Below are 27,034 nucleotides of genomic sequence, written 5' to 3'. Positions count from 1 at the left end.
ACACACACACACACACACACCGCGCACGCATGCAGACGCACAGACCGACAGATAGACAGACACACACACACGGATAAGAATTACACCCTGTCACTAGAAAAATAACTATGAGAGGAGTGGGGACCTACAGCAATGATACACTTAGACTCACAGCAGTAAATTGCTCCATGTACAGTTGTTTCACCATGGCCTTGGGTCAGTGTGAACTAGTAAAGCTACAGTTTCCTCATAGATAGATGGGTTCTAACTTCCTCTGTACAGCAGAAGCTAGTTCCCTGAAAAGCATCCTGCAGTGTTCCCCTTTCTATGGCCTGAACGTCCCACTGGTTCCTACTTGTTCCCAGTCTCTTATTAGTGCATGTCTTCTGTGGTGGGTGGGGTAGGGAGGAGATTATCATTTCAAATGGGGTCAGCTTTGAAGACTCGTGGGGCCCCACACGTGCACGCGCACACACTCATTCATATGCACATACACATGTACACACACACGCTTGAATGAATGAAAACACACGTACGTACAGTACACATACACACACCAGACACACACACATCAAATAGCCTAAACCCCCTTTCACTCAAGCCCCTACTGGGCCCTGAATGAGTCCAATGCTGCACCAGAAGAGTGAAAGGCCAAATCCAATGCTACATCAGCCTTTCTGTAATGAACTGACTGCTGACATTGAAGTGACGATCCACCTGCTTTGACATGATATTTCACATAGTCAAATTAAATGTCAGAGGGATTTGTCACTCTGCTTGATAAAGTCAACCAAACCCTACTGGTGGAGACCTTGAGAGGATCCAGAATGTAGACAGGGGAGAGACAGGCATACTGTAGCAGTAGTAGTTATCTGGGGTAGGTAGGATGGTGGTAGTATTACCTTACAAAAGACTGATGTAGCCCTGGAGCCATGTGCAACACGGGGACCCTACGTTGGTAAGTACCTTTACTGTCAATGGTAAGCACCCACACAACCAGGGTTATGTTCATTAGGCACCAAATGTAAGAAAACAGACTGAAACAGGGAGCGGGACTACCTAGAGTTGTCCAATTGTCACGTCTACTCCCGCTCCCCCTCTCTGGCACTCGTTGTCATCAGTTCACTCATCATTATGCAGACCTGCCACCATCGTTATGCGCACCTGCGCTTAATTATGGGACTCACCTAGACTCATCACCTTCCTGATTACCTCCCCTATATCTGTCACTCCCTTTGGTTCCTTCCCCAGGCGTTATTGACTCTGTGTTTGTGTTTCATGTCTGTACGCTACTCGGTAGGCTCTGCAGGTTTCCATGACTCAGCCGGGTCGTCAGGTTCCCATGCCTCAGCCGGCTCGACAGGTTCCCATGACAGGCTCCCATGCCTCAGCCGGCTCGTCAGGCTCCCAAGCCTCAGCCGGCTCGTCAGGCTCCCAAGCCTCAGCCGGCTCGTCAGGCTCCCAAGCCTCAGCCGGCTCGCCAGGCTCCCAAGCCTCAGCCGGCTCGTCAGGCTCCCATGCCTCAGCCGGCTCGTCAGGCTCCCATGCCTCAGCCCGCTCGTCAGGCTCCCAAGCCTCAGCCCGCTCGTCAGGCTCCCAACTCCCAGCGTACACGTTACACCAATAAGAAATGTGATTTTCAAAACAGCAAACTATTTTAAAAAAGTATAATTAATTGTGTGTCCTAATGAACATGACCCAGGGCTCAACATAGGATGGTGGACACTGGACAGCATCTTATCTAGAGTAACTTACAGGAGCAATTAGGGTTAAGTACCTTGCTCAAGGGCACATCAACAGATTTTTTTCACCTAGTCGGCTCTGGGATTTAAACCATTGACTTTTCGGTTACTGGCCCAATGCTCTTCACCGCTAGGCTACCTGCCGCCCAGGCTTATACATTAGGAAGGAACTGAATAGATTTATGTTAGAAATGACCATGGAAAAGTAACTCGGCTAATTTGGGGGACAGTTCCACCACCTACAAATTTCATCTAAAAGTAACCCTTGCCCCACAACCACCAGTGTTTGACAATGGTGGGCTAGTTGGCACTGCCTTGAGGGGGCACAGGAGGAGAATCTCCCTTCATGCCCAACTGAACCAGGGCACCTAGGGTGTGGTTTTGGGCACCTATAGGGTGGGGTTGACCATGGCAGACAGACCTCCCACACTGTCCCTGGCTACCCAGTGAATACAGTAGTACCATAGCTATCGAGTTCCGTTAGGAAAACTGCCGGAGGGCCAACCATTATAAATAGCCTGTATCCCACATTATGCCGACGCCACAAATGTTAACCTACTATGCACATCTGCCACATGAACTGCATATTTTCTGACATGAAGTACGGGGTTGAAAACTGAGAGATCCCTGAAAGCAATGTTAAGTCATTACAAGTACACGTGCAGCAGTTTGCTAATTGCCTTCTGATTTTAAGATAAAATAGCCTGTTTACTTTAATACAAATGTGACAGTTTTGTGAAAGGATGCACCCACAAGCAGGGGCGTCATGAACCCATTATTTTAGAGGGGGAACGAAGTACGTGAGGATGGACGGGGGTGGTTGAATAATTTTTTTAAACAACTGAAACAGCTTTTTCCTGTTGTCTAATGCCATAATCATTATGCCTAATTCAATGTAAAGTGAACTGTGTAGGTTATCTAAGCATACCTCTTGAGCTGTCTGTGTCCTCCTGACTGGTGGTTCTTTTTTTAAAGAAACAAAATATTCCTCTCTGCATCTCTGCTAAAAATGTAAAGGAATGTGAGTATTATTCAGTACATTTAGTAATTGCTTTCTTTTCTAAAGTCTAGCAACTTTCTATAGTCTAGCAAAAAAATAAGTTTAGTAATTAATTTAACATCTGAACAATTTTAAAAGTTGAACTTATTATTATTATTTATTATTATTTCTAACCAATCAACCTTGGCCATAGTATGGACTGCATGGACTGCTGCAACATATCTATTGACAAATCACTAATGATAAGGTAGCTGATCTGTAATTGAAATCATGACTTGGCTTTGCAGATTGAAAAAAGCCATGTATTCTTGTCATGGTTTTGCATGACTTTTGTACAGTCATAGTGCCAGCAATGCAATAATACCACATGTACAGTGCTATGAAAAAGTATTTGCCCCCTTTCTAATTTTCTCAACTTTTGCATATTTGTGATCCTGAATGTTATCAGATCTTCATCCAAAACCTAATATTAGATAGGGAACATAAGCGAACAAATAACACAACAATTACATATTTATATCATTTATTTCATAAACAAAGTTATGCAACACCCAACACACCACCACCACCATGCTTGACCTTTGGTATGATGTTCTTACTGTGAAATGCAGAGTTTGGTTTTGGCAGAGTTTTGGACGAGATGGGTCCCATTATGCCTGGCGAAAACCAAACACTGCATTCTACAGTAAGAACATCATACCAAAGGTCAAGCATGGTGGTGGTGGTGTGATGGTTTGGGGATGCTTTGCTGCCTCAGGACCTGGATGACTTGCCTTAATAGAAGGAACCATGAATTCTGCTCTGTATCAGTGAATTCTACAGTAGAATGTCAGACCATCCGTCTGTGAGCTGAAGCTGAAGCGCAGCTGGGTCATGCAGCAAGACAATGATCCAAAACACACAATCAAGTGTATATGAAAATTGCTAAAAAGCAACAAATTGGACGTTTTGGAATGGCCTAGTCAAAGTCCAGACCTAATCCCAATTGAGATGTTGTGGCAGGACTTGAAACGACCAGTTCATGCTTGAAAACACACACGTCACTGAGTTAAAGCAGTTCTGCATGGAAGAGTGGGCCAAAATTCCTCCACAGCGACATGAGAGACTGATCAACAACTACAGGAAGCATTTGGTTGGAGTCATTGCAGCTAAAGGTGGCACAACCAGTTATTGAGTGTAAGGGGGCAATTACTTTTTCACACAGGGGAATTGGGTGTTGCATAACTTTGTTTATGAAATAAATATGTAATTGTTGTGTTATTTGTTCACTTATGTTCCCTTTATCTAATATTAGGTTTTGGTTGAAGATCTGATAACATTCAGTATCACAAATATGCAAAAGTAGAGAAAATTAGAAAGGGGGCAAATACTTTTTCATAGCACTGTAGATGTAAAGCCACATTCAACCTCATTTAATAGGAATAACTAGCTACATGTTCGGGTCTATCCGGCAGTGAAAAATGGGGTGTTATAAAGCAGCATTGTTACTAGACATCAGAATAGACTGAGTTCTGATGGAAAGTTGTCATCCATTCTATTGACCATAATTTGTTTGAGTTATACATATCTGATGTCATCATTATATCCTATTAAAAGGGACCCTCAATGAAATTCAGGGATTCTTCAAAGTCTGGACAATCCTTGCTGGCAGGGAAACTTTATTTTTATAGGCCTAGTAAAAAAAAAAGATTTTGTTGTATTATTTGAGCTTAAAAATTACATTTGGGGCACTTTTATAAAGGGAAAACATTTGTTTTTTGAATTTACTAAATACTTTAAATTTTATTATTTTCCGTGCTGGCTCTATGCCTGGAAATGCCCTTGTCCGGAGAAAATGATCCTAATTTCTAAAAATGGGCAATAATGGCTATTAACTGAGGATATTATGTAGTTTCTTGCAATAGCCCTTTGTGACTTTAAATATAATGTCGTAATGAGTATAATGCTTGTATGGATGTCAACCCCAATTAATTTTCATGTTATCGTTACCAATCAACTGCATTACAGTTAAAAATGACTTTGACTACCACCACAGATTTCTGTATGCTAGCAATGCTAAACAGCTTATACAAACGGGAGTTAGCATTTAGCAGTCACTTCTTCTAAACCTGAAAAGAGACAACTTCTACATGTTATGCAGCAAAAACAGCCAAATATATCCAATTCGGACTTAAGTAACCATATTGTGGGCCTGTTATAATACATAAATCATGACGGATTTGAGAAATATCCACTTTGTTAGATAGGATTTGTTGAATGTGCGCCAATCTGGTCAATGGAACATCTGCGTTCCACTGACTCCTATTGGTCAGGGAGACATTGGAATGGCAGTAGAGGCATAATCCTGATTTTACTTATGCAGGAAAATAAAAGTAAGGTAATATAATTATTGTCAACCTAAAATATTGTCATATAATTATAAATACAGTTTATAGCGGTTTATACCAATTTCCTGTATAAATAGCCTCTACAATATATGTAAACAGACCATAAATGTCTTAAATTGTGTTTTCTTGTAAAGCAGTGAGTGCTATTATATGATACAATATTAGTACTTGTTGCATTTACAACTTGTCTAAGTCCTATCAACTGATTTCAGCCAGTGTATGGCTGTGGATTGACTGCATTGTTTGAATGGAATGTTGGCATAAAGTTAATTTGACAAATTAATGCTTTAATAATTCCTCTAAAACTGTCTGGCTAGCTAGCTAACAAACATACAGTGCAGATAAGTTATTCAAATTCATAATTTTACACAATATCTTATCACAGCACTAGCAAACCATGGTTGACCAACTCCCTGACCAAAATGTCTGACCTTTATCCCATCATAAGAAGGTTCATGTCCATTCTAATATTCCTAATTCTATTGTCACAACCATAAATCTTGTTCGAGTCTCGTCGGGAGAGGTTGTGTTTTTCTCTAGCAGGAGGTAAGCTTGGCTTCTCATATGGTGTTGAGTAAAGCTTAAACCATGTATTTAGATCGTAGGTAGGTAGTTTATTTAGGTAGTTATTGTAGGTTTCCGTAGGCAATTATTGTAGGTAAGTATTGTTTACGTATTGTTTAAGTATTGTTACGGCGGAGCCCGGCGAAGCACGAGGCTAGCTAGCTAGCGGGTAGCTACTGGTAACGTTTATTGGTTATTATCTGTTTAGTGCAATGGTGGAGAGTGGTTTCCAATGTTAATGTGCTAGCTAATGTGCTAGCTAGCCAACGTTTAATTTTTTTTGCTGCGTTATGAAAGGAACTTGACACGGACATGAATTATCTGTTTTGTGTGTTAACACACTCTTGGTATGCTAGCTAGCTAGCGGGTAGCGTTTATTGGTAATTATCTGTTTAGTGCAACGGTGGAGAGTTGTTTCCAATGTTAATGTGCTAGCTAACCAACGTTTAATTTTTGCTGCGTTACGAAAGAAACTAGACACGGACATGAATTATCTGTTTAGTGTGTTAACACACTCTTGGTGGTTTGTTGTAACCAAGTATTGGTGCTAAACTGTGTGTTATTGGATGCTAGCATGCTAGTTAGCTATGGCGTCATAGCTAGGCATCGTGGGCTGTTGTGGTTAGTTACTGTGGGTTGGCATTGTTGTTCGGCGGTGCCGGGGTAGCACGAGCTAGCTAGCTAGCCGTTCTTCAAACAAGGTCAACACAGTGGCCATTGCTAGCTAGCCAACAGACACGGACACGAATTATCTGCTTAGTGTGTTAACACACTATTGGTGGTTTGTTGTGACCAAGTGTTGGCGCTAAACTGTGTGTTTTTGGATGCAAGTGTTGGTGCTAAACTGTGTGTTTTTTGGATGCTAGCATGCTAGTTAGCTATGGTGTCATAGTTAGCTAGCTGAATAAAGTGGGTTGAGTCTATTCCTTTAAACATTGAACCGCTGTGGTTCACAACAATTCTGATTTCTAAAGGTGGAAGTTGGTAGAGTTTTTGTTCGGGTGGTTCAGTGAAACAATTATAGTTGTTAGAAGTCGAAGTTTTTGGTGAGGGAGGCCCTGCTCTCTACTCTCCCAGATGTTTAGTTCATTTCATTCCGATCTCCTCTGCATTATTGTAGCCATTTGCTACAGCCTGTCAACTATGCCTCTGCCTATCCCTGTTCTCTCCTCTCTGCACAGGCTACACAAACGCCCCACACCGCGTGGCTGCTGCCTCTCTAACCTGGTGGTCCCTGCACGCACCCCACACCTGGAGTTCCAGGTCTCAGGCAGCCTCTGGAACTGCCGTTCTGCTGCCAACAAAGCTGACTTCATCCCAGCCTATGCTAATCTCCAGTCCCTCGACTTCCTGGCGCTGACGGAAACATGGATTACCACTGAAAACACTGCTACTCCTACTGCTATCTCCTCGTCTGACCATGTGTTCTCGCATACCCCGAGAGCATCTGGTCAGAGGGGTGGTGGCACAGGAATCCTCATCTCTCCCAAGTGGACATTCTCAATTTTTCCCCTAACCCATCTGTCTATCTCCTCATTTGAATTCCATGCTGTCACAGTCACTAGCCCATTTAAGCTTAATATCCTTGTCATCTATCGCCCTCCAGGTTCCCTTGGAGAGTTCATCAATGAGCTTGACGCCTTGATAAGTTCCTTTCCTGAGGATGGCTCACCCCTCACAGTTTTGGGGGATTTCAACCTCCCTATGTCCACATTTGACTCATTTCTCTCTGCCTCCTTCTTTCCACTTCTCTCCTCTTTTGACCTCACCCTCTCACCCTCTCACCGTCCCCCCCTACTCACAAGGCAGGCAATACGCTTGACCTCATCTTTACTAGCTGCTCTTCTACTAATCTCACTGCAACTCCCCTCCATGTCTCCGACCACTACTTTGTTTCCTTTTCTCTCTCGCTCTCCTCCCACACTACTCACTCTGCCCCTACACAGATGGTAATGCGCCGCCGCAACCTTCGCTCTCTCTCTCCCACTACTCTCTCCTCTTCCATCCTATCATCTCTTCCCTCTGCTCAATCCTTCTCCCTCCAATCTCCTGATTCTGCCTCCTCAACCCTCCTCTCCTCCCTTTCTGCATCCTTTGACTCTCTGTGTCCCCTATCCTCCCGGCCGGCTCGGTCCTCCCCTCCAGCTCCGTGGCTTGATGACTCATTGCGAGCTCACAGAACAGAGCTCCGGGCAGCGGAGCGGAAATGGAAGAAAACTAAACTCCCTGCCGACCTGGCATCTTTTCACTCCCTCCTCTCTACATTTTCTTCATCTGTTTCTGCTGCTAAGGCCACTTTCTACCACTCTAAATTCCAAGCATCTGCCTCTAACCCTAGGAAGCTCTTTGCCACATTTTCCTCCCTCCTGAATCCTCCCCCCGCCCCCCTCCTCTCTCTCTGTGGATGACTTCGTCAACCACTTTGAAAAGAAGGTTGACGACATTCGATCCTCGTTTGTTAAGTCTAATGACACTGCTGGTCCTACTCACACTGCCCTACCCTATGCTTTGACTTCTTTCTCCCCTCTCTCTCCAGATAAAATCCTGCGACTTGTGACTAAAGGCCGCCCAACAACCTGCCCGCTTGACCCCATCCCATCCTCTCTTCTCCAGACCATCTCCGGTGACCTTCTCCCCTACCTCACCTCGCTGATCAACTCATCCTTGACCGCTGGCCATGTCCCTTCCGTCTTCAAGAGAGCGAGAGTTACTCCCCTTCTCAAAAAACCAACACTCGATCCCACTGATGTCAACAACTACAGACCAGTATCCCTTCTTTCTTTTCTTTCCAAAACTATTGAGCGTGCCGTCTTTAGCCAACTCTCTTGCTATCTCTCTCAGAATGACCTTCTTGATCCAAACCAGTCAGGTTTCAGGACTGGTCATTCAACTGAGACTGCTCTTCTCTGTGTCACGGAGGCTCTCCGCACTGCTAAAGCTAACTCTCTCTCCTCTGCTCTTGTCCTTCTAGACCTGTCTGCTGCCTTTGATACTGTGAACCATCAGATCCTCCTCTCCACCCTCTCCGAGCTGGGCATCTCCGGCGCGGCTCACTCCTGGATTGCGTCCTACCTGACCGGTCGCTCCTACCAAGTGGCGTGGCGAGAAGCTGTCTCCGCACCACGTGCTCTCAACACTGGTGTCCCCCAGGGCTCAGTTCTAGGCCCTCTCCTTTTCTCCCTATACACCAAGTCACTTGGCTCTGTCATATCCTCACATGGCCTCTCCTATCATTGCTACGCTGACGATACACAACTAATCTTCTCCTTTCCCCCTTCTGATAACCAGGTGGCGAATCGCATCTCTGCATGTCTGGCAGACATATCAGTATGGATGACGGATCACCACCTCAAGCTGAACCCTGGCAAGACGGAGCTGCTCTTCCTCCCGGGGAAGGACTGCCCGTTCCATGATCTCGCCATCACGGTTGACAACTCCGCTGTGTCCTCCTCCCAGAGTGCGAAGAGCCTAGGCGTGACCCTGGACAACACCCTGTCGTTCTCCGCCAACATCAAGGCGGTGACCCGCTCCTGCAGGTTCATGCTCTACAACATTCGGAGAGTACGACCCTGCCTTACACAGGAAGCGGCACAGGTCCTAATCCAGGCACTTGTCATCTCCCCGTCTGGACTACTGCAACTCGCTGTTGGCTGGCCTCCCTGCCTGTGCCATTAAACCCCTACAACTCATCCAGAATGCCGCAGCCCGTCTGGTGTTCAACCTTCCCAAGTTCTCTCACGTCACCCCCCTCCTCCGCACACTCCACTGGCTTCCAGTTGAAGCTCGCATCCGCTACAAGACCATGGTGCTTGCCTATGGAGCAGTGAGGGGAACGGCACCTCTGTACCTTCGGGCTCTGATCAGTCCCTACACCCAAACGAGGGCATTGCGTTCATCCACCTCTGGCCTGCTGGCTCCCCTTCCTCTGCGGAAGCATAGTTCCCGCTCAGCCCAGTCAAAACTGTTCGCTGCTCTGGCACCCCAATGGTGGAACAAGCTCCCTCACCACGCCAGGACAGCGGAGTCACTCACCACCTTCCGGAGACATTTGAAACCCCACCTCTTTAAGGAATACCTGGGATAGGATAAAGTAATCCTTCTACCCCCCAAAAAAAAATAATTGTAAAGTGATTATCCCACTGGCTATAGTGAACGCACCAATTGGTGAGTCGCTCTGGATAAGAGCGTCTGCTAAATGACGTAAATGTGCCCTTGAGCAAGGCACTTAACCCTAATTCTATCGCACTCCACACTGCCCTTTCCCACCTGGACAAGAGGAACACCTACGTGAGAATGCTATTCATTGACTACAGCTCAGCATTCAACACCATAGTGCCCTCAAAGCTCATCACTAAGCTAAGGATCCTGGGACTAAACACCTCCCTCTGCAACTGGATCCTGGACTTCCTGACGGGCCGCCCCCAGGTGGTAAGGGTAGGTAACAACACATCTGCCACACTGATCCTCAACACGGGGGGCCCCCTCAGGGGTGCGTGCTCAGTCCCCCTCCTGTACTCTCTGTTCACCCATGACTGCATGGCCAGGCACGACTCCAACACCATCATTAAGTTTGCCGACGACACAACAGTGGTAGGCCTGATCACCGACAACGATGAGACAGCCTATAGGGAGGGAGGTAAGAGATCTGGCCGTGTGGTGCCAGGACAACAACCTCTCCCTCAACGTGACCAAGACAAAGGAGATGATTGTGGACTACAGGAAAAAAAAGAGGACTGAGCACGCCCCCCATTCTCATCGACGGGGCTGTAGTGGAACAGGTTGAGAGCTTCAAGTTCCTTGGTGTCCACATCACCAACGAACTATCATGGTCCAAACACACCAAGACAGTCGTGAAGAGGGCACGACAAAGCCTATTCCCCTCAGGAGACTAAAAAGATTTGGCATGGGTCCTCAGATCCTCAAAAAATTCTACAGCTGCACCATCGAGAGCATCCTGACTGGTTGCATCACCGCCCCGGTATGGCAACTGCTTGGCCTCTGACCGCAAGGCACTACAGAGGGTAGTGCGTACGGCCCAGTACATCACAGGGGCAAAGCTCCCTGCCATCCAGGACCTCTATACCAGGCGGTGTCAGAGGAAGGCCCTCAAAATTGTCAAAGACTCCAGTCACCCTAGTCATAGACTGTTCTCTCTGCTACCGCACGGCAAGCGGTACCGGAGTGCCAAGTCTAGGTCCAAAAGACTTCTCAACAGCTTCTACCCCCAAGCCATAAGACTCCTGAACAGCTAATCATGGCTACCCGGACTATTTGCACTGCCCCCCCACCCCATACTTTTTACGCTGCTGCTACTCTGTTAAGTATTTATGCATAGTCACTTTAACTCTACCCACATGTACATATTACCTCAACTACCTCAACTAGCCGGTGCCCCCGCACATTGACTATGCAACGGTACCCCCCTGTATATATAGCCTCCCTTCTGTCACTTTATTCTATTGTATATATAGCCTCCCTACTGTCACTTTATTTTTACTTCTGCTCTTTTTTTCTCAACACTTTTTTGTTGTTGTTTTATTCTTACTTTTTTGTTTAAAATAAATGCACTGTTGGTTAAGGGCTGTAAGTAAGCATTTCACTGTAATGTCTGCACCTGTTGTATTCGGCACATGTGACCAATAAAATTTGATTTGATTTGATTTGATTTGATTTGATTTAATTGCTCCTGTAAGTCGCTCTGGATAAGAGCGTCTGCTAAATGACTAAAATGTAAATGTATAAACTGTCAACTCCATCTGCCTGACAGATTATGATAGAATATGAATTTTTGCTCAAATATGTTACATTTAATTAGGTTTTACAGTCAAAAAGCAACTGAGGAAAAACAAAATTGCTACTGTGTATAACATTTGAATGAAGAAGAAAATGTATATTATTTTCAACTCCGTAAAACATGTGTCTAAAGTCAACTCTGTCCGATTGCTGACATTTCTAATAGAATGGTTATGTTTTTATTGGGGATTTTCAAAATAAACATTTTGCATATTTTACAAATGTTTGTATTGAACTTGAATTCTTAGCGGCAAATATATTTCCGTCTTTCAAGAATCCCTGAATTATAGCCCTTACAAGAGGTCAATTACCATGTAATAAATGCTGATAACTTTCTAATCATACATTTTACACTGATCAATTATTATTGGTTTGATGACTGATTTTTCCTCATTTTTCCTCATTTTCTGGTGCGTTGAGAATAGCCTACTGGAAGCCCTTCAAAGTAACGTTAAACTCAGAACAGCAATGGAAAGTGTATAGTGCAGATATTTTTAATCAATGTCTTCTCTCTTCTGTAATTTCAGGAATATAATATGACCTGTTCTGTAGCCTACTGTATTGTTATTTGTGAAATAGTATGCACCAATTGTGGACACGTTAGCAACGTATGTGCCAATTATTAATGATTAGCTAGCTAAACAAATTATTGATCTACAACACAACCCAACAAGTGCATGTATGGGATGCGGGGATTGGATAGTGATACCGGTAGCAAGCTATGTTTTTGTGAGCATACAGAGATAACGGTCCTGCCAGCCTACTACATGAAAATACCTAGGCTATGAACCAGTTTCCCAGATATACATTTCTTTCACATTGAGATAGCTAACGTTAATCCGCCAAATGCTTACCTAAATTTTTAAGAGGGTCGATAGTCTTTGATTCGGGCGTCCCGGCTCCATTCTTCACTGGCTTCTTGCCGTTACCTAACATGATCAAAGACGCTGGACGCTCGAGCTCTCCCTCTTTCTGGTTATCCCCTAGCAAGCTAGCTAACGTTAGCTAGCTAGCTATATACGCCTATTGTTAAACGAGTTCAGCTTTTCAAGGCCACCGAAAGATTATAGCACAGTTTACCGTCTTTGATTATAGACTGCATCAACTTCTTGCTAGAACGTGTAGGTCAGTTCGTAACTGAGCTAGCTAGCTTTCTCCAAGACTGCGGCGCCTCATGATTTTTTCCCTTGGAGAAAAGGCGAGACTGAACAGCCAGCCCATCTTTAATTATGTCACGCCACGGATTGGAGGCAAACTGGGGTGTAATCATTAGTCCAAACAGTTGCAAAACGCAACGTTTTGCAACTATAAACGAGGGTTTCTATTGGACACATTCAAGTATGTCCCTACCCTGTTTCATTCCGTTTGCTTCTGTTTAAGAAACGTTTTGCAACAGATTTGGCGTAATGAATATGCCCCTGAACAAGCGCACGAGAACGTTAACTGATAATAAATATCCTGAGATCAGATGCTCACCATGCCAATGCACCTTCAATTCACATTTATTCAAATGAACGAAAAAGAAAACAGAATATTTAAAAGTAATATTTCTCTGTAATAAGGAAAATATTGAAATTATAGGCTCTGTTGCCGTTGTGCTTGAATACCTCCTGGAAATGTATGTTTTTTTATTATGCATGGGTTAGATATTCACAGTCAGAAAAGCTTAATGAACTGTGTCAAAACATTAACCTTTATTCTTTGGCTTTTCAAACCACACCCTGTGACATGCACAATGGATGGCTTGTTCATGTACTGAACAAAAATATAAACGCAACATGCAACAATTTCAATGATTTTACTGAGTTACAGTTCACATAAAGAAATCAGTCAGTTGATATAAATTAATTAGGCCCTAATCTATGGATTTCACATGACTGGGCAGGGGCGCAGCCATGGGTGGTCCTGGGAGGGCATGGGCCCACCCACTTGGGAGCCAGGCCCACCCACTGGGAAGCCAGGCCCAGCCAATCAGAATGAGTTTTTCCCCACAAAAGGGCTTTATTACAGACAGAAATACTTCTCAGTTTCATCAGCTGTCTGGGTGGCTGGTCTCAGATGATCCCGAAGGTGAAGAAGCCGGATGATAAAGCCCTGGGCTGGCGTGGTTACACGTGGTCTGCAGTTGTGAGGCCGGTTGGACGTACTGCCAAATGCTCCAAAACGACGTTGGAGGCAGCTTATGGTAGATAAATTAACATTATATTCTCTGGCAACAGCTCTGGTGGACATTCCTGCAGGCAGCATGCCAATTGCACGCTCCCTCAAAACTTGAGACATCTGTGGAATTGTTTGTGTGACAAACCTGCACATTTTAGAGTGGCCTTTTATTGTCCACAGCACAAGGTGCACCTGTGTAATGATCATGTTGTTTAATCAGCTTCTTGATATGCCACACCTGTCAGGTGGATGTATTATCTTGGGAAATTAGAAATGCTCACAAACAGGGATGGCAACAAATATGTGCACAACATTTGAGAGAAATAAGCTTTTTGTGCATATGGAACATTTCTGGGATCTTTTGTTTCATCTCATGAAACATGGGACCAACACTTTACATGTTGCGTTTATAATTTTGTTCAGTATAGGTTAGAATGGATAGGCCTACTCCTGGGAAAATATTGCCCCCTAGCCCTGGCTAGATAGAAATTGCAGTGGTGGATACATTAAATATTTTTTTATATATATATATAGCATGTGATTGTTTGGCAATACAAGCACTGGTTTGTGCCACCTATATGTGCTTATTTATATAGGGCTACCTAGATTTACAGTTTTCTGACCAATCCTTTTATAGGACTATAGCCCTCCTATACACTGTAAAAGAACAATAGCTTGCTAAAATTGACTATAAATGGTGCTGCAACGTATTATTGTATTTGCTTATATAGTGTGCACTGTGCATTAAAATAATTAACATTGCACACCCAATCAATAAATACATTTATTATTTTACAGCCACATGCACATCGCGCGAATCACTTTGGAGAGTTCGAAGCCACATGTTGTCATGTGACCCAACACGGAAGACCACTCTGCAACTGTACGAAGTAAAGTATATTGAAGGTCTCGATAAACAACTTTATTCATTCGTTTAACTCAAATAATACACATCTAATCAGCAACAGTAGCGTTGCATATCTGTATTTTGGCGTTTTGAATGTTCTTGAAAACCTGCCATCTCATATCTGTCAACAACGTTTTTACAAGCGTGTTCGGTGCTGCTGTCATGACAAAAAGACGGTGCGACTACAAGTGAATTGAGGAGAGATTCGGAGATACCAACTAGAAAAGGCAAGTAGGCTACCCGGTCGGTACTCAATCTTGTTGGCTACTCAATATATATCAGTGTTGTTTGTTATTATGTTTGAACCAGCAGCAGGCTTGCTAACTTACTATATCATTCGTTATATCATCGAATTATGTGCTTTTCCAGCTCGTTTCAGTCCTATCGATTCGTCCTTGTGGGTTGTTTGAGTTGGCGAAGGACATCGTAGCAGTCCCTCGTCGCTGCCCCGGTTGAATGCCACGGGGCTGTGCCATCATAGAGAGACGGCAGTTTGCAATGCCACTTCCAGTTATGGCAGAGTCGGTGGACCACCAGAAACGCTTCCAGGCCGCGGTCGACGTCATTCAAAACCTTCCCAAAAATGGTGGGCGACTACAGGGACGTATCCTAAATCTATTTAATAGCTGTGATATCATATAACAGAATTGGCAGTGTATAGGCATATAATTAGTTGTGATGTTTTGTAAACAAAGCTCCATTGAGTGCTTAGCTGAAAGCTCATTAGGCCTATTAGATTCCATGTTGATTGCCCAACCAGTGATTTTATTGATCAGCTACTGCTACTCTTTTACACAAGGCTTATCAACATGTAGGTCAAACAAACGTGTAATAGACACTGAATAACAACTGAATAACTCTTGCAGGTTCCTACCGCCCCTCCTATGAAGTGATGCTGCGGTTCTACTGCCTGTACAAGCAGGCGGTGTGCGGACCCTGCACAGTGCCCCGACCAGGCTTCTGGGACCCAGTAGGTCGCTATAAATGGTGAGTGTGTGTCTGTGCGCCTGTGCTCAAGTGGATATGAGAGGCTGTACGTGTGTCTGTGCGGGTGAATGTACATATTTAGTAGGTAATAATGTAGGAGTGTAATCTGATCCAAGATCTGTGGTTAGGGACAAATTCTACCTCGAGCCAAACTAGTTGAGCCAGGTAAGAGTGTTTCAGTTGGCAGGCGCCTCCACACCGGGCGTGGTTTCGGCTCATAAACGTCTGGACTGGCACTACAACAGCTGACAGCTGACACAATCACTTACTATTCACTGTTACTTCTCAAGGGCATGTGTGCTGCTGTTGTACAGCATGGAGTTATTGTCCCTCTAACATGGTGATTGTTCCTTACCAAACTAACACCTCACTCGCAGACCATTGGGTGGTGCACTTTTTTCAAATGATATACTAACAGTGATACGAAGCTGATAGAGAGAGATGTTAGCTAGAGAACACTGTTTTGGTGTCGCTCTGTCTCCATAGGGATGCCTGGAGCCGACTAGGGGAGATGAGCAGTGAGAGTGCCATGGCGGCCTACGTTGATGAGATGAAGAAAGTGGCACAAGAGGTACTGCTGAGTCGTCCTACTCCTTCATGCACATCCAAATAAACATATGTGCTTCTCTACCTTTTTTATACCAGGAACAGCTAACATTAAAAGTAGCGCTCTAGAACTGTCTAAATCAGTGCCCGCTAACCGTCTCAGGGACTTGTCAGCAACATACCAGGGCCGGTGTTGGTCCGTTGGCCAGAAGTTGAGAAACACTATAGCATACATCATATTGTATGTGTTTAGACTAAAGGTAGACAGCGTTTTGACGTTGCCACGGGCAACACCGCAGATATTGAGATGAGCAATGCAAGACTGTGATCTCACACTGTCGCACAGAGTATCTGCGCATGTGCATAGGTGCGCTTCACGCTGCTACAACATTGTAGCTAGGGGACCAAAACTGCGAAGAAGTTTAGCCCCGCGCTTCAACACTCTTAGTTGTTGCAGAAATCGGCACGATATTGCTGTTTACCGCGTGCATTGGTGAGTCTACTTTTGAATATAAACATGCATAGCACCACCACCCTGTATCTTCTTGTGGGGATGGGAATAAAAGCCTTGGGCCATAATCACAAAGCATCTCAAAGTAGGTTTGTTGATCTAGGATCATGTCCCCCCCTGTCAATGTAATTTTATTCATTATGATCTATCTAAAAGAGAACATGTATCCTAGTTGAGCACTCCTGCCAGACCTGAGATGTGAATACTGACCCTGTTGTTTAGTTAATCAATTCCTCCTGCATACTGTGCATCATATAACAATGAATTGTTATCCTATAGCGGATACATGCTTTCACATAAAGAGCCACTATTGAAACAGCAAATGTCTCCTGTGTAGGTTATTGACACAATGCCCATCAATGAGAAGACTGCATCACTGTTCCACCACTTTGAGCCCCTCTACGTGGTCATCCACGACATGCCCCGGCCACCAGATACTCTGCTGGACCTAAGAGAAGGTCAGTGGACTACTGGTCTTTAGACCACCATCTGAATTGTTGGTGTTGAAAGAAACATTCTCTGCATGTTATCTGAGCATCAGTCATATAAGGTTACAAAATGCTCGGATGGACTTTGAATTAGTGTGGGTGTGTGTCCGTGTGCGTGTTTATGTGTACTATTGGTGCGGATGTGTGTGTGTCTTAACGTGTGTGTGCGTGCGTGTGTAGACGTTAAGGGCATTGACAAGGCAGCCAGTCCAGTGGAAGTTGAACAAGAGAGGGAGACCCAAGAAGAACTTGTCCCAGATAAGGACCCTGCACTAGAAGAAGAGCCTGCCCTGGAGCAGGTGCCTGTCCCAGGAGTAGAACCCGTCACAGAGGAGGTACCTACCCTGGAAAAGGTGGCCCTCGCAGAGAAGGTGCCTGTCCCAGAAGAGGTGCCCAGTCAGACACAACAACAACCAGTCACCTCCACCAGTGAACCTCAGGGTAAGAGTCATGATCACCTCTCTCTGTTTCACGAGACTAAATCCTGCCAAGCTGGAGGGTAGCTACAATATGTGCACACCCAGGCAAGAAAATACTGTCACTCCATAGAACCCATACCATATGGATGGACGGATGGATAGACTAATGGATATTTTCCCACTTGTAGCTAACTTTATGCATTTTCTATTCAACACAACTGACTTTCTCCTAACTATACTGTTGATATGTCTCATGTTTACACATGGCCAAATGTACAAGGCTTCCTCTTTCCAGAGCTTGTTCCTGAGCTTGTTCCGTCTGAGGCCATGGGGTCGTCTGAGGTGTTGTTGTTGACCAGCGACTCAGAGAGTGAGATCTTCGTTGACTCTGTGGACTCTGTGGAAAAGCTGGACAATATTAAGGTACTGTAGGGCCTGAAATAATGGGACTTTACAAGAATGAGAGTTTAATCTAAGTTGTTGTTCTCTGGGTCCTTTGTAAGTGGATCCAAATAAAGGACTGTATTCTGTGTGTGTGTGTGTGTTTGTTTATACACAGGTTGTTTTAGTCCCCAAGTCAAAGTCAAACGGCCTCCATAACGGCTATGCTTACTCAGAGCCCTCCTCAGTCCAAGCCAATCACACAGAGACGGTCTGCCAGGCAACGCAGGTGGGGGCAGGGCAAGGTGGAGAGGGGGCGGGGGATGGAGGGGGACCGCCCATGAGGAGGAGTCGGGATGCAGGAAGAGACGGGATGAGGGACCACGGATGGAGAGAACGTGAGTTAAAGGCTCTTTCTCTAATTTTCCTAAAATATCTGTCCTCTCGTTGCCTTCTCTCCTTCATTGCACTGATCTAAAAAAGAGCTGAACAGGTGAAAGCCAGCTTAATAGTGAGTATCCACCATATTGTTTTCATTTTTCAAGTATCTTTCAATCAGTGCAGATGAAGGGGAGGAAAGAGTGTAGCTCAGTTGGTAGAGCATGACGCTTGCAACGCGAGGGTTGTGGGTTCGATTCTCACAGGGGGCCAGTATGAAAATGTATGCACTCACTAACTGTAGGTCGCTCTGGATAAGAGTGTCTGCTAAATGACTAAAATGTAAAATAGAATTCTATGTAATTGTGTCCAGAGAGTGTGAATTTATTTAACTAGGCAAGTCAGTTAAGAACAAATTCTTATTTACAATGACGGCCTACACCGGCCAAACCCGGACGACGCTGGGCCAATTGTGCGCCGCCCTATGGGACTCCCAATCACGGCCGGTTGTGATACAGCCTGGAATCGAACCAGGGGGTCTGTAATGACGCCTCAAGGACTGAGATGCAGTGCCTTAGACCGCTGCGCCACTCGTGTGTGTGTGTGTGTTTGCAAGTATTCCTGTTGTGTGTGTGACGTGCATGTGGTCTATATGCCAATTACACATACACATCTAACCTACGTGTCTCCCTGCCTAGGTGGTGTTCCCCAGGGCAGCCCCAGGAGGGCGGGGAGAGAGGCCCTGGGGGCAGGGGGAGGGGCTGGCCGAGGGGGAGGAGACGGCTCAGAGGGAGGGGCTGAGAGGCTGCAGGACATCCAAGTGCAGCAGCAGATCCTGCTGGCCCTACGGAGGCTCAGGGAGGACATGCGGAGCGTCATGGAGAGACTGGAGGCAGTGGAGAGACTAGCCGCAACACAGGTACAGTTGAAGTCGGAAGTTTACATACACCTTAGCCAAATAAATGTAAACTCAGTTTTTCACAATTCCTGACATTTAATCCTAGTAAAAATTCCCTGTTTTAGGTCAGTTAGGATCACCACTATATTTTAAGAATGTAAAATGTCAGAATAATAGTAGAGAGAATGATTTATTTAAGCTTTTATTTCTTTCATCACATTCCCAGTGGATCAGAAGTTTACATACACTCAATTAGTATTTGGTAGCATTGCCTTTAAATTGTTTAACTTGGGTCAAACGTTTTGGGTAGCCTTCCACAAGCTTCCAACAATAAGTTGGGTGAATTTTGGCCCATTCCTCCTGACAGAGCTGGTGTAACTGAGTCAGGTTTGTAGGCCTCCTTGCTCGCACATGCTTTTTCAGTTCTGCCCACACATTTTCTATAGGATTGAGGTCAGGGCTTTGTGATGGCCACTCCAATACCTTGACTTTGTTGTCCTTAAGCCATTTTGCCACAACTTTGGAAGTATGCTTAGGGTCATTGTCCATTTGGAAGACCCAAGCTTTAACTTCCTGACTGATGTCTTGAGATGTTGCTTCAATATATCCACATAATTTTCCTTCCTCATGATGCCATCTATTTTGTGAAGTGCACCAGTCCCTCCTGCAGCAAAGCACCCCCACAGCATGATGCTGCCACCCCCATGCTTCACGGTTGGGATGGTGTTCTTCAGCTTGCAAGCGTCCCCCATTTTTCCTCCAAACATAACGATGGTCATTATGGCCAAACAGTTCTATTTTTGTTTCATCAGACCAGAGGACATTTCTCCAAAAAGTACGATCTTTGTCCCCATGTGCAGTTGCAAACCGTAGTCTGGCTGTTTTGGAGCAGTGGCTTCTTCCTTGCTGAGCGGCCTTTCAGGTTATGTCAATATAGGACTCGTTTTACTGTGGATATAGATACATTTGTACCTGCTTCCTCCAGCATCTTCATAAGGACCAAAGTACGTTCATCTCTAGGAGACAGAACGCGTCTCCTTCCTGAGCGGTATGACGGCTGCGTGGTCCCATGGTGTTTATACTTACATTTACATTTTAGTCATTTAGCAGACGCTCTTATCCAGAGCGACTTACAGTTAGTGAATAATTTTTTTTTTTATACTGGCCCCCCATGGGAATCAAACCCACAACCCTGGCATTGCAAACGCCATGATCTATCAACTGAGCTACATCCCTGCCGGCCATTCCCTCCCCTACCCTGGACGACACTGGGCCAATTGTGCGCTGCCCATGACTGCATACTATTGTTTGTACAGATGAACGCGGTACCTTCAAGCATTTGGAAATTGCTCCCAAGGATGAAGCAGACTTGTGGAGGTCTACAATTGTTTTTCTGAGGTCTTGGCTGATTTATTTTGATTTTCCCATGATGTCAAGCAAAGAGGCACTGAGTTTGAAGGTAGGCCTTGAAATACATCCACAGGTACACCTCCAATTGACTCAAATGATGTCAATTAGCCTATCAGAAGCTTCTAAAGCCATGACATCATTTTCTGGAATTTTCCAAGCTGTTTAAAGGCACAGTCAACTTAGTGTATGTAAACTTCTGACCCACTGGAATTGTGATACAGTGAATTATAAGTGAAATAATCTGTCTGTAAACAATTGTTGGAAAAATTACTTGTGTCATGCACAAAGTAGATGTCCTAACCAACTTGCCAAAACTATAGTTTGTTAACAAGAAATTTGTGGAGTGGTTGAAAAACGAGTTTTAATGACTCCAACCTAAGTGTATGTAAACTTCCGACTTCAACTGTAGGTAGGATTTGATGTATCCATAGAGTTGGATAGAGAGCATGGAGATTAAAAATTGTAGTCATTTAGCAGACGCTCTTATCCAGGGTGACTTACAGTTAGTGCATTCGTCTTAAAGAGGAATCGAAACACTCACCTAAATTCGCAATTTCTTGCAATTATTATTCATAGTAAGGCATAAAGATTCATGAAAGAAATCATTTTAACTATAGAGGTTTAATACAATGTACTTCTTAATGGACCTAAACTGGCTAATAATTTAGATGTCTTTTTTCTTGGTCCTGTGCATTTCTAAATCAAACAAAAACACGTGTGAACACCCCCAAAAATATTCTTATTATTTTAGAAGCAATAGTGAATAGTGCAAGGGTGCCAATATATTAGAGCGCAACTATAGCCTAGCTGTCACGATCGTTGAGAGACAGATTAGACCAAGGCGCAGCGTGGAATGCATACATGTTTATTAAAACAATAAACACTGACAAAACAACAAAAGGCAACGAAACGTGACGTCGGAAGGCTATACACAAACAAGCCAAACACACCGAAACACAAACAAGATCCCACAACCCAGGCAGGAAAACTGGCTGCCTAAAGTATGATCCCCAATCAGAGACAACGAGCGACAGCTGCCTCTGATTGGGAACCACACCTGGCCAAACATAGAAATACAAAACATAGAGTTTCACACCCTGACCAAACTACCTAGAGAATAACAGTCTCTCTCCAGGTCAGGGCGTGACTCTAGCTTTTCCTGGGACTTCACAAGAGTAGAGGATGAGCTAAAAGGCAAGTGGAGGTGCGTAATTGCGCAGGACAACAGTGAAGACTAGAGATCACGTACCTATACTGAACAAAAATATAATCGCATCATGCAACAATTTCAAAGGTTTTACTGAGTTACAGTTCATATAAGGAAATCAGTCAATTGAAATGAATTCATTAGGCCCTAATCTATGGATTTCACATGACTGAGAATACAGATATGCATCTGTTGGTCACAGATACCTTAAGAAAAAAAGTAGGGGCGTGTATCAGAAAACCAGTCAGTATCTTTTTAGGACCACCATTTGCCTCATGCAGCGCAACACATCTCCTTCGCATATAGTTGATCAGGCTGTTTATTGTGGCCTGTGGAATGTTTTCCCACTCCTCTTCAATGGCTGTGCGAAGTTTCTGGATATTGGCGGGAACTGGAACACGCTGTCGTACACGGTATCTCTGTGCATAAAAAATGGCATAGATAAAATGCAATTGTGTCCGTAGCTTGTGCTTGCCCATACCATAACCCCACCGCCACCATGGGGCACTCTGTTCACAACGTAGACAACAGCAAACCGCTCACCCACACGACGCCATACACGTGGTCTGCGGATGTGAGGCCGGTTGGATGTACTGCCAAATTCTCTAAAACGACGTTGGAGGCAGCTTATTGTAGAGAAATGTAAATGTTATTCTCTGGCAACAGCTCTGGTGGACATTCCTGCAGTCAGCATGCCAATTGCACACTCCCTCAAAACTTGAGACATCTGTGGCATTGTGTTGTGTGACAAAACTGCACAATTTAGAGTAGCCTTTTATTGTCCTCAACAGACAAGGTACTACTGTGTAATGATATTGCTGTTTAATCAGCTTCTTGATATGCCACACCTGTCAGGTTGATGGATTATCTTGGCAAAAGAGAAATGCTCAGTGTAGTTAGAAGCTCATTCTTAACCTTCATTTGTTGGCTAAATATTATTATTGCGTGTAATTTCTATTTTCCAGGTGGTTGTCAATTTCATCTTCATCACACTATATCGCACTAGCCGTACTGCTCTCACCTTCATACTATCCCCCCCTTCAAACTCTCCCCAGCAATTTATTTGATATTATGCCTTTGCATTATCCTACACAGACAATGTTATTTCTGATATTTTGCTAGGTCTTTTTAAAACAGTATACAGGCTAGCTGGACCTACTGCAGCGAATTTGTCATTTGAGATGACGAGGGGCACTGTGGGTTTCGCCGGCATGCAAAAATCTTCCCATTAGCCTACGTTTTTTAGGGGAAATAAAATTATCCTACACTAGACCTACAACACAATTCAATGAAGAATGTTAGCATTGTTTTCCAGAGAGTACAAAACTGTAAACTTACTGTAGACTATTTGAATAACCGCTTAAAAGCTCTGCGTTTTGAATGCATGTTTGTTCCAAAATATAGCCTAATGCATCTACCCATAGCCTATAGGCCTGGCCTGTATAGGCAACCCTTCGCATCGGCTATGGGTCTAGGCTACTCTTTACAATTTACAAGGTGCAGATAGGCACATTCGCAGGCTAGTCATATGGTGTATTTTGTCAGGATGTATTAGCGTTAGCCGTCGGAAATATGGGCTTCTCCTGATATACTGAGAATGCGCTGCCTGTCGTGGATCATCATTCTCCCAAGTTGTCCTATAAATAATGTGGCCACCAATATGCTTGAAGAGATGGAGACCTGCACACTGTTGAAAAAGGGGAATACATCCAAAACTGAGGCTTAAATGCAAAAATAGAGATGTTTTATTGGGACCAATTTGCTCACAGGCGCGTTCGCTGCCTCCTCTCCAAGATATGGAGTCCCTCCATCCACAGGCAAGATGTTAGTAACTAGCTACTTCTCATACTGTAGCTACTGTACTTCGATAATAAAAGTGACTTTGTTTATTTATAATTTTAACAAGACTTGAACAAGCTATACTGCACATTGGACATCAAGAGTTCAATGCAAATATATCTTGCATTTCATAGTAATTTTGCTTAATATTGAGATGAGAGAGCTGTCACTCCCTACAGTAAAAGCAATCAGAAATCAACGTTCCAAATTGTTCTATCCAACCGATGCCGCTAGCGTCGTTACCATGGCAATTGTAATGGCGGAACGCAGTCCGAAATTAGCATTTGATCAAAATATTCAAAGTAGAAATGTGTATATGACAAACATGCAGGTCACATAGGATTTGTATTGATTGTTTTATTTGACCTACCTTGTAAAATGTTTCCATTCCCCTTTAAGGTAGCTAGGTAAGACAACCACATATCACAGTTACTAACCAAGTTTTCATCCACAGTTTTTATATGAGTAAAGTCATACCGTATAAAAAAAATCATGACAGCTGTTTCGGTACAATTTTATAAATGCCGACAGATAATTTGTTTGTTCGTTATGGTGGGATTATTTTGTGGCTGTAAAAATGTATTATGCGAGAAATGGCGGTAGAAACTGCTTTTATGCGCTAATATTGATATAATAACCATCATACTGAAGTAAACTTGGAGTCACACAATGATATGGTGTGTGGTCCTCCCACTACGACTCGGGAAAGCATGCAGTTTATTAGGCTACAGATGAAAAAAGTTATGATGAACTTCACAGTGTGGTGAAAGTGCACGGTGATGAGCATGATGCTCGATTCCAATAAATATTGAGGGTCTTATTCTGGTGACATGATGATCGATACTTGACTGCCATTTGACAAATAAAAAATATTCTCGCTCTTATCCATAATAATCTCATCATGTAGACTAGCCTATCTGCACAGCCTACCCGCACTGTATCTGCCATCTGTTGGCTGGAGCGCACGTGCCAAGACTAGGGTAGGCACATTTGCTATTTAACGCAACAGTTTTTGTGACAAAACTCGGTAGAGTTGAAAATGCGATGGAAACAAATTGAATTAGAGATTTTTATTCGACTACTGAATTTAAGCAAAAAAGTAATTTTTGTGTGCACTACGTCATCACGCACTGATTTTTATCTGCAACAGGTCAGTTAGGTGGAAACACACCACTAGTGGGAAAATGTGCATATTTTATTTATGTGGATTTTAGAATATTTACATAAATCTTCCGCCAATTGGATGGAAACCTAGCTATTGTAAAAACTTTTCCTAAAAAATCAGCAAAGTCAATGCTAGTAAGAGAAGACTAGTGCAAGAAAGTACAACGGTAGGGTGTTAGTTATTATATTTATTTTTATACCCTCAATGGCTCTGCCCATGCTGTCACAAGAGGCCATTAGAAAGAAATGAGCTCTCTAGTACATCTCTATGGGTGTATCTTTCTGTAATGAGCGGGAAAGCATCTACTGGCGGCCACCTTGGCATTTTCTCTCTTATATGTTCTAGACCTTAGTCAAATACATACTGTATGTTGAATACCTTCATATATTTAAAAGTATTGGAGTATTTTCTCTTCTCTACTCACCAATGTATCCCATCACCAGGCCCAGAATTCAGACTGGAGACCATGTCTTCGGTGTGCTGCCTCAGCCGCCCAGTCAGAGGTAAGGGTGTGGAGGTGTCTGAAAATGCAATGTGCATCTATTTATCTGTCTTATTAGCTTTTGGCAAGATGCTCATTGTGGTTTGTACAGTTCCAGTAGCGTGGTCACAAACTCAGGTCAGAGAGCTACTGTAAAGGGTGTGCAGGGTTTCTTCCCAGTCCCAGCACTAACACACTTGGTTCAAATAATCAAGACAGTCATAAGTGGGATTGGGCATGTTAGTGCTTGGCTGGAACAAAAGCCTGCACATCCTCTACAGCAGTTATAAATTCATTCCTGTTAGAATATTGTACGTTTTAAGGTTTGTCACCCTAAATGTCCTATATGTTCTTCTCAGGAGGAGAGTTGGTGGCCGTTCCCTGAAGTATCAGGACGGGCGATGCTGCTTCTGCTGCTGTGGCCCCTGGTGGCTCAGGGTCTAGTGTTTCTACTGCGGAGGGGCCAAAAGAAGGCCCGTATCTCTACTTGAAGCTAACGGACCACAAAGTAGTCCCATATCTCCCCCTTAGGAATCCATTGGAGGAAGAAGTATTTCTGATTTATTTCAATAGGACTCTATGGGACAATGGAGGTCGTAAGCAAATCTGTTTTTGGTGTCTTGCAAACTCCTATGGTCATTGGTGTGACAATGACCATAGGAGACAGCACAAACATATATGGGACAATGGAGGTTGTGTATTTCCACATGAATCCACTAGAAGAAGTTGTTGGCACAGTCCTATAGGACATTATTGGAGGACATCGCTCAAGAAGCTGGGAGAAACATGAACATGTTTAAATGGCAAATGTATCACGTGCTGTTCTTTTAACCTTCAGGTTGAAGGACCTGGTCCCGTATCCACAAAGAGTACTGGAATTGGATCAGTTTGCCTTTTAGATCATAATGGAAAAGATAACATGGAAAGGGGGTACCTGATTCAAGATCAGACACTGCTACTGTGAGACTCTTTTTGAATACGGGATACTGATCCACTTTGGTGTTCCTTGTCCCCTCACTAACACTAATAAATCATGATTTAATTTATAGCCATTTAATCTTAATCACAGAATTATTTTCAAATAAATAATCGGGTTGAATAAGTACTTTTCCCAGATTATATTTGATCCAATGATTTCAGTGGGGCACAGAATTGGATACGAGTGCACTGGCTGTTGTTACTGTGGAAGTCGCAATTGGTTCAGAATGCACACGAGAGACCATGTTCAGTTGATATGTAAGGAGAAATTATTCTACTTAGTCACCAATGGTTGAAAGATAATACTTTTTCAAGCTATTGTTATATGAACAGCCTCGGTGTAGTGATTGACTTCAAAATGTGAACATGGTCTGAAAATTCGTACAGTTGTGAGGGTAGATTAAGATTTACAGCCTCACTGTCTGTGAAAAAAATATATATATACACTACCGTTCCAAAGTTTGGGGTCACTTAGAAATGTCCTTGTTTTCGAAAGAAAAAATGTTTGTCCATTAAAATAACATCAAATTGATCAGAAATACAGTGTAGACATAGTTAATGTTGTAAACGGCTATTGTAGCTGGAATCGGCTAATTTTTTATGGAATATCTACATAGGCGTACAGAGGCCCATTATCAGCAACCATCAGTCCTGTGTTCCAATGGCACGTTGTGCTAATCCAAGTTTATCATTTTAAAAGGCTAATTGATCATTAGAAAACCCTTTTGCAATTATGTTAGCACAGCTGAAAACTGTTATGCTGATTAAAGAAGCAATTAAACGGGCCTTCTTGAGACTAGTTGAGGATCTGGAG

At 43.7% G+C, this 27,034-nt stretch overlaps 2 protein-coding genes across 4 annotated transcripts in view; one reads left to right on the top strand and one right to left on the bottom strand.

The window, feature by feature from the left end:
• Nucleotides 1-12,709, bottom strand: part of plcd3b (phospholipase C, delta 3b) — a 95,111-nt gene extending 82,402 nt beyond the window's left edge. Inside the window, exon 1 of the mRNA XM_041875872.2 lies at nucleotides 12,320-12,709. Within this exon, the coding sequence (XP_041731806.2) occupies nucleotides 12,320-12,401 (82 nt within the window). The 5' untranslated portion in view covers nucleotides 12,402-12,709. The remainder of the gene's footprint in view (nucleotides 1-12,319) is intronic.
• A 1,728-nt stretch (nucleotides 12,710-14,437) lies between these two features.
• On the top strand, nucleotides 14,438-26,344 carry acbd4 (acyl-CoA binding domain containing 4). 3 transcript variants are annotated; one of them, XM_041875828.1, is made up of 12 exons: nucleotides 14,438-14,531; nucleotides 14,676-14,775; nucleotides 14,902-15,118; nucleotides 15,399-15,519; nucleotides 16,006-16,090; nucleotides 16,914-17,034; nucleotides 17,245-17,505; nucleotides 17,764-17,906; nucleotides 18,043-18,262; nucleotides 18,941-19,161; nucleotides 25,205-25,264; nucleotides 25,602-26,344. In XM_041875828.1, exons 3-12 carry the CDS (start codon nucleotides 14,989-14,991, stop codon nucleotides 25,731-25,733), a joined length of 1,494 nt encoding a protein of 497 aa, XP_041731762.1. In that variant the 5' UTR covers nucleotides 14,438-14,531; nucleotides 14,676-14,775; nucleotides 14,902-14,988; the 3' UTR covers nucleotides 25,734-26,344. The 3 variants fall into 3 exon arrangements, with proteins under 3 accessions (XP_041731762.1, XP_045071277.1, XP_041731775.1); XM_045215342.1 differs by having other exon boundaries at nucleotides 14,460-14,775; XM_041875841.2 differs by having other exon boundaries at nucleotides 14,461-14,775; nucleotides 17,779-17,906.
• The last annotated feature ends 690 nt before the right edge of the window (nucleotides 26,345-27,034 follow it).

The sequence above is a fragment of the Coregonus clupeaformis genome, chromosome 1 (genome assembly GCF_020615455.1).
Source record: "Coregonus clupeaformis isolate EN_2021a chromosome 1, ASM2061545v1, whole genome shotgun sequence".
NCBI classification, from domain to species: Eukaryota; Metazoa; Chordata; class Actinopteri; order Salmoniformes; family Salmonidae; genus Coregonus; species Coregonus clupeaformis.
The sequence above is the reverse complement of the archived record's forward strand: the minus strand, read 5'-3'. Positions and strand labels throughout refer to the sequence as shown.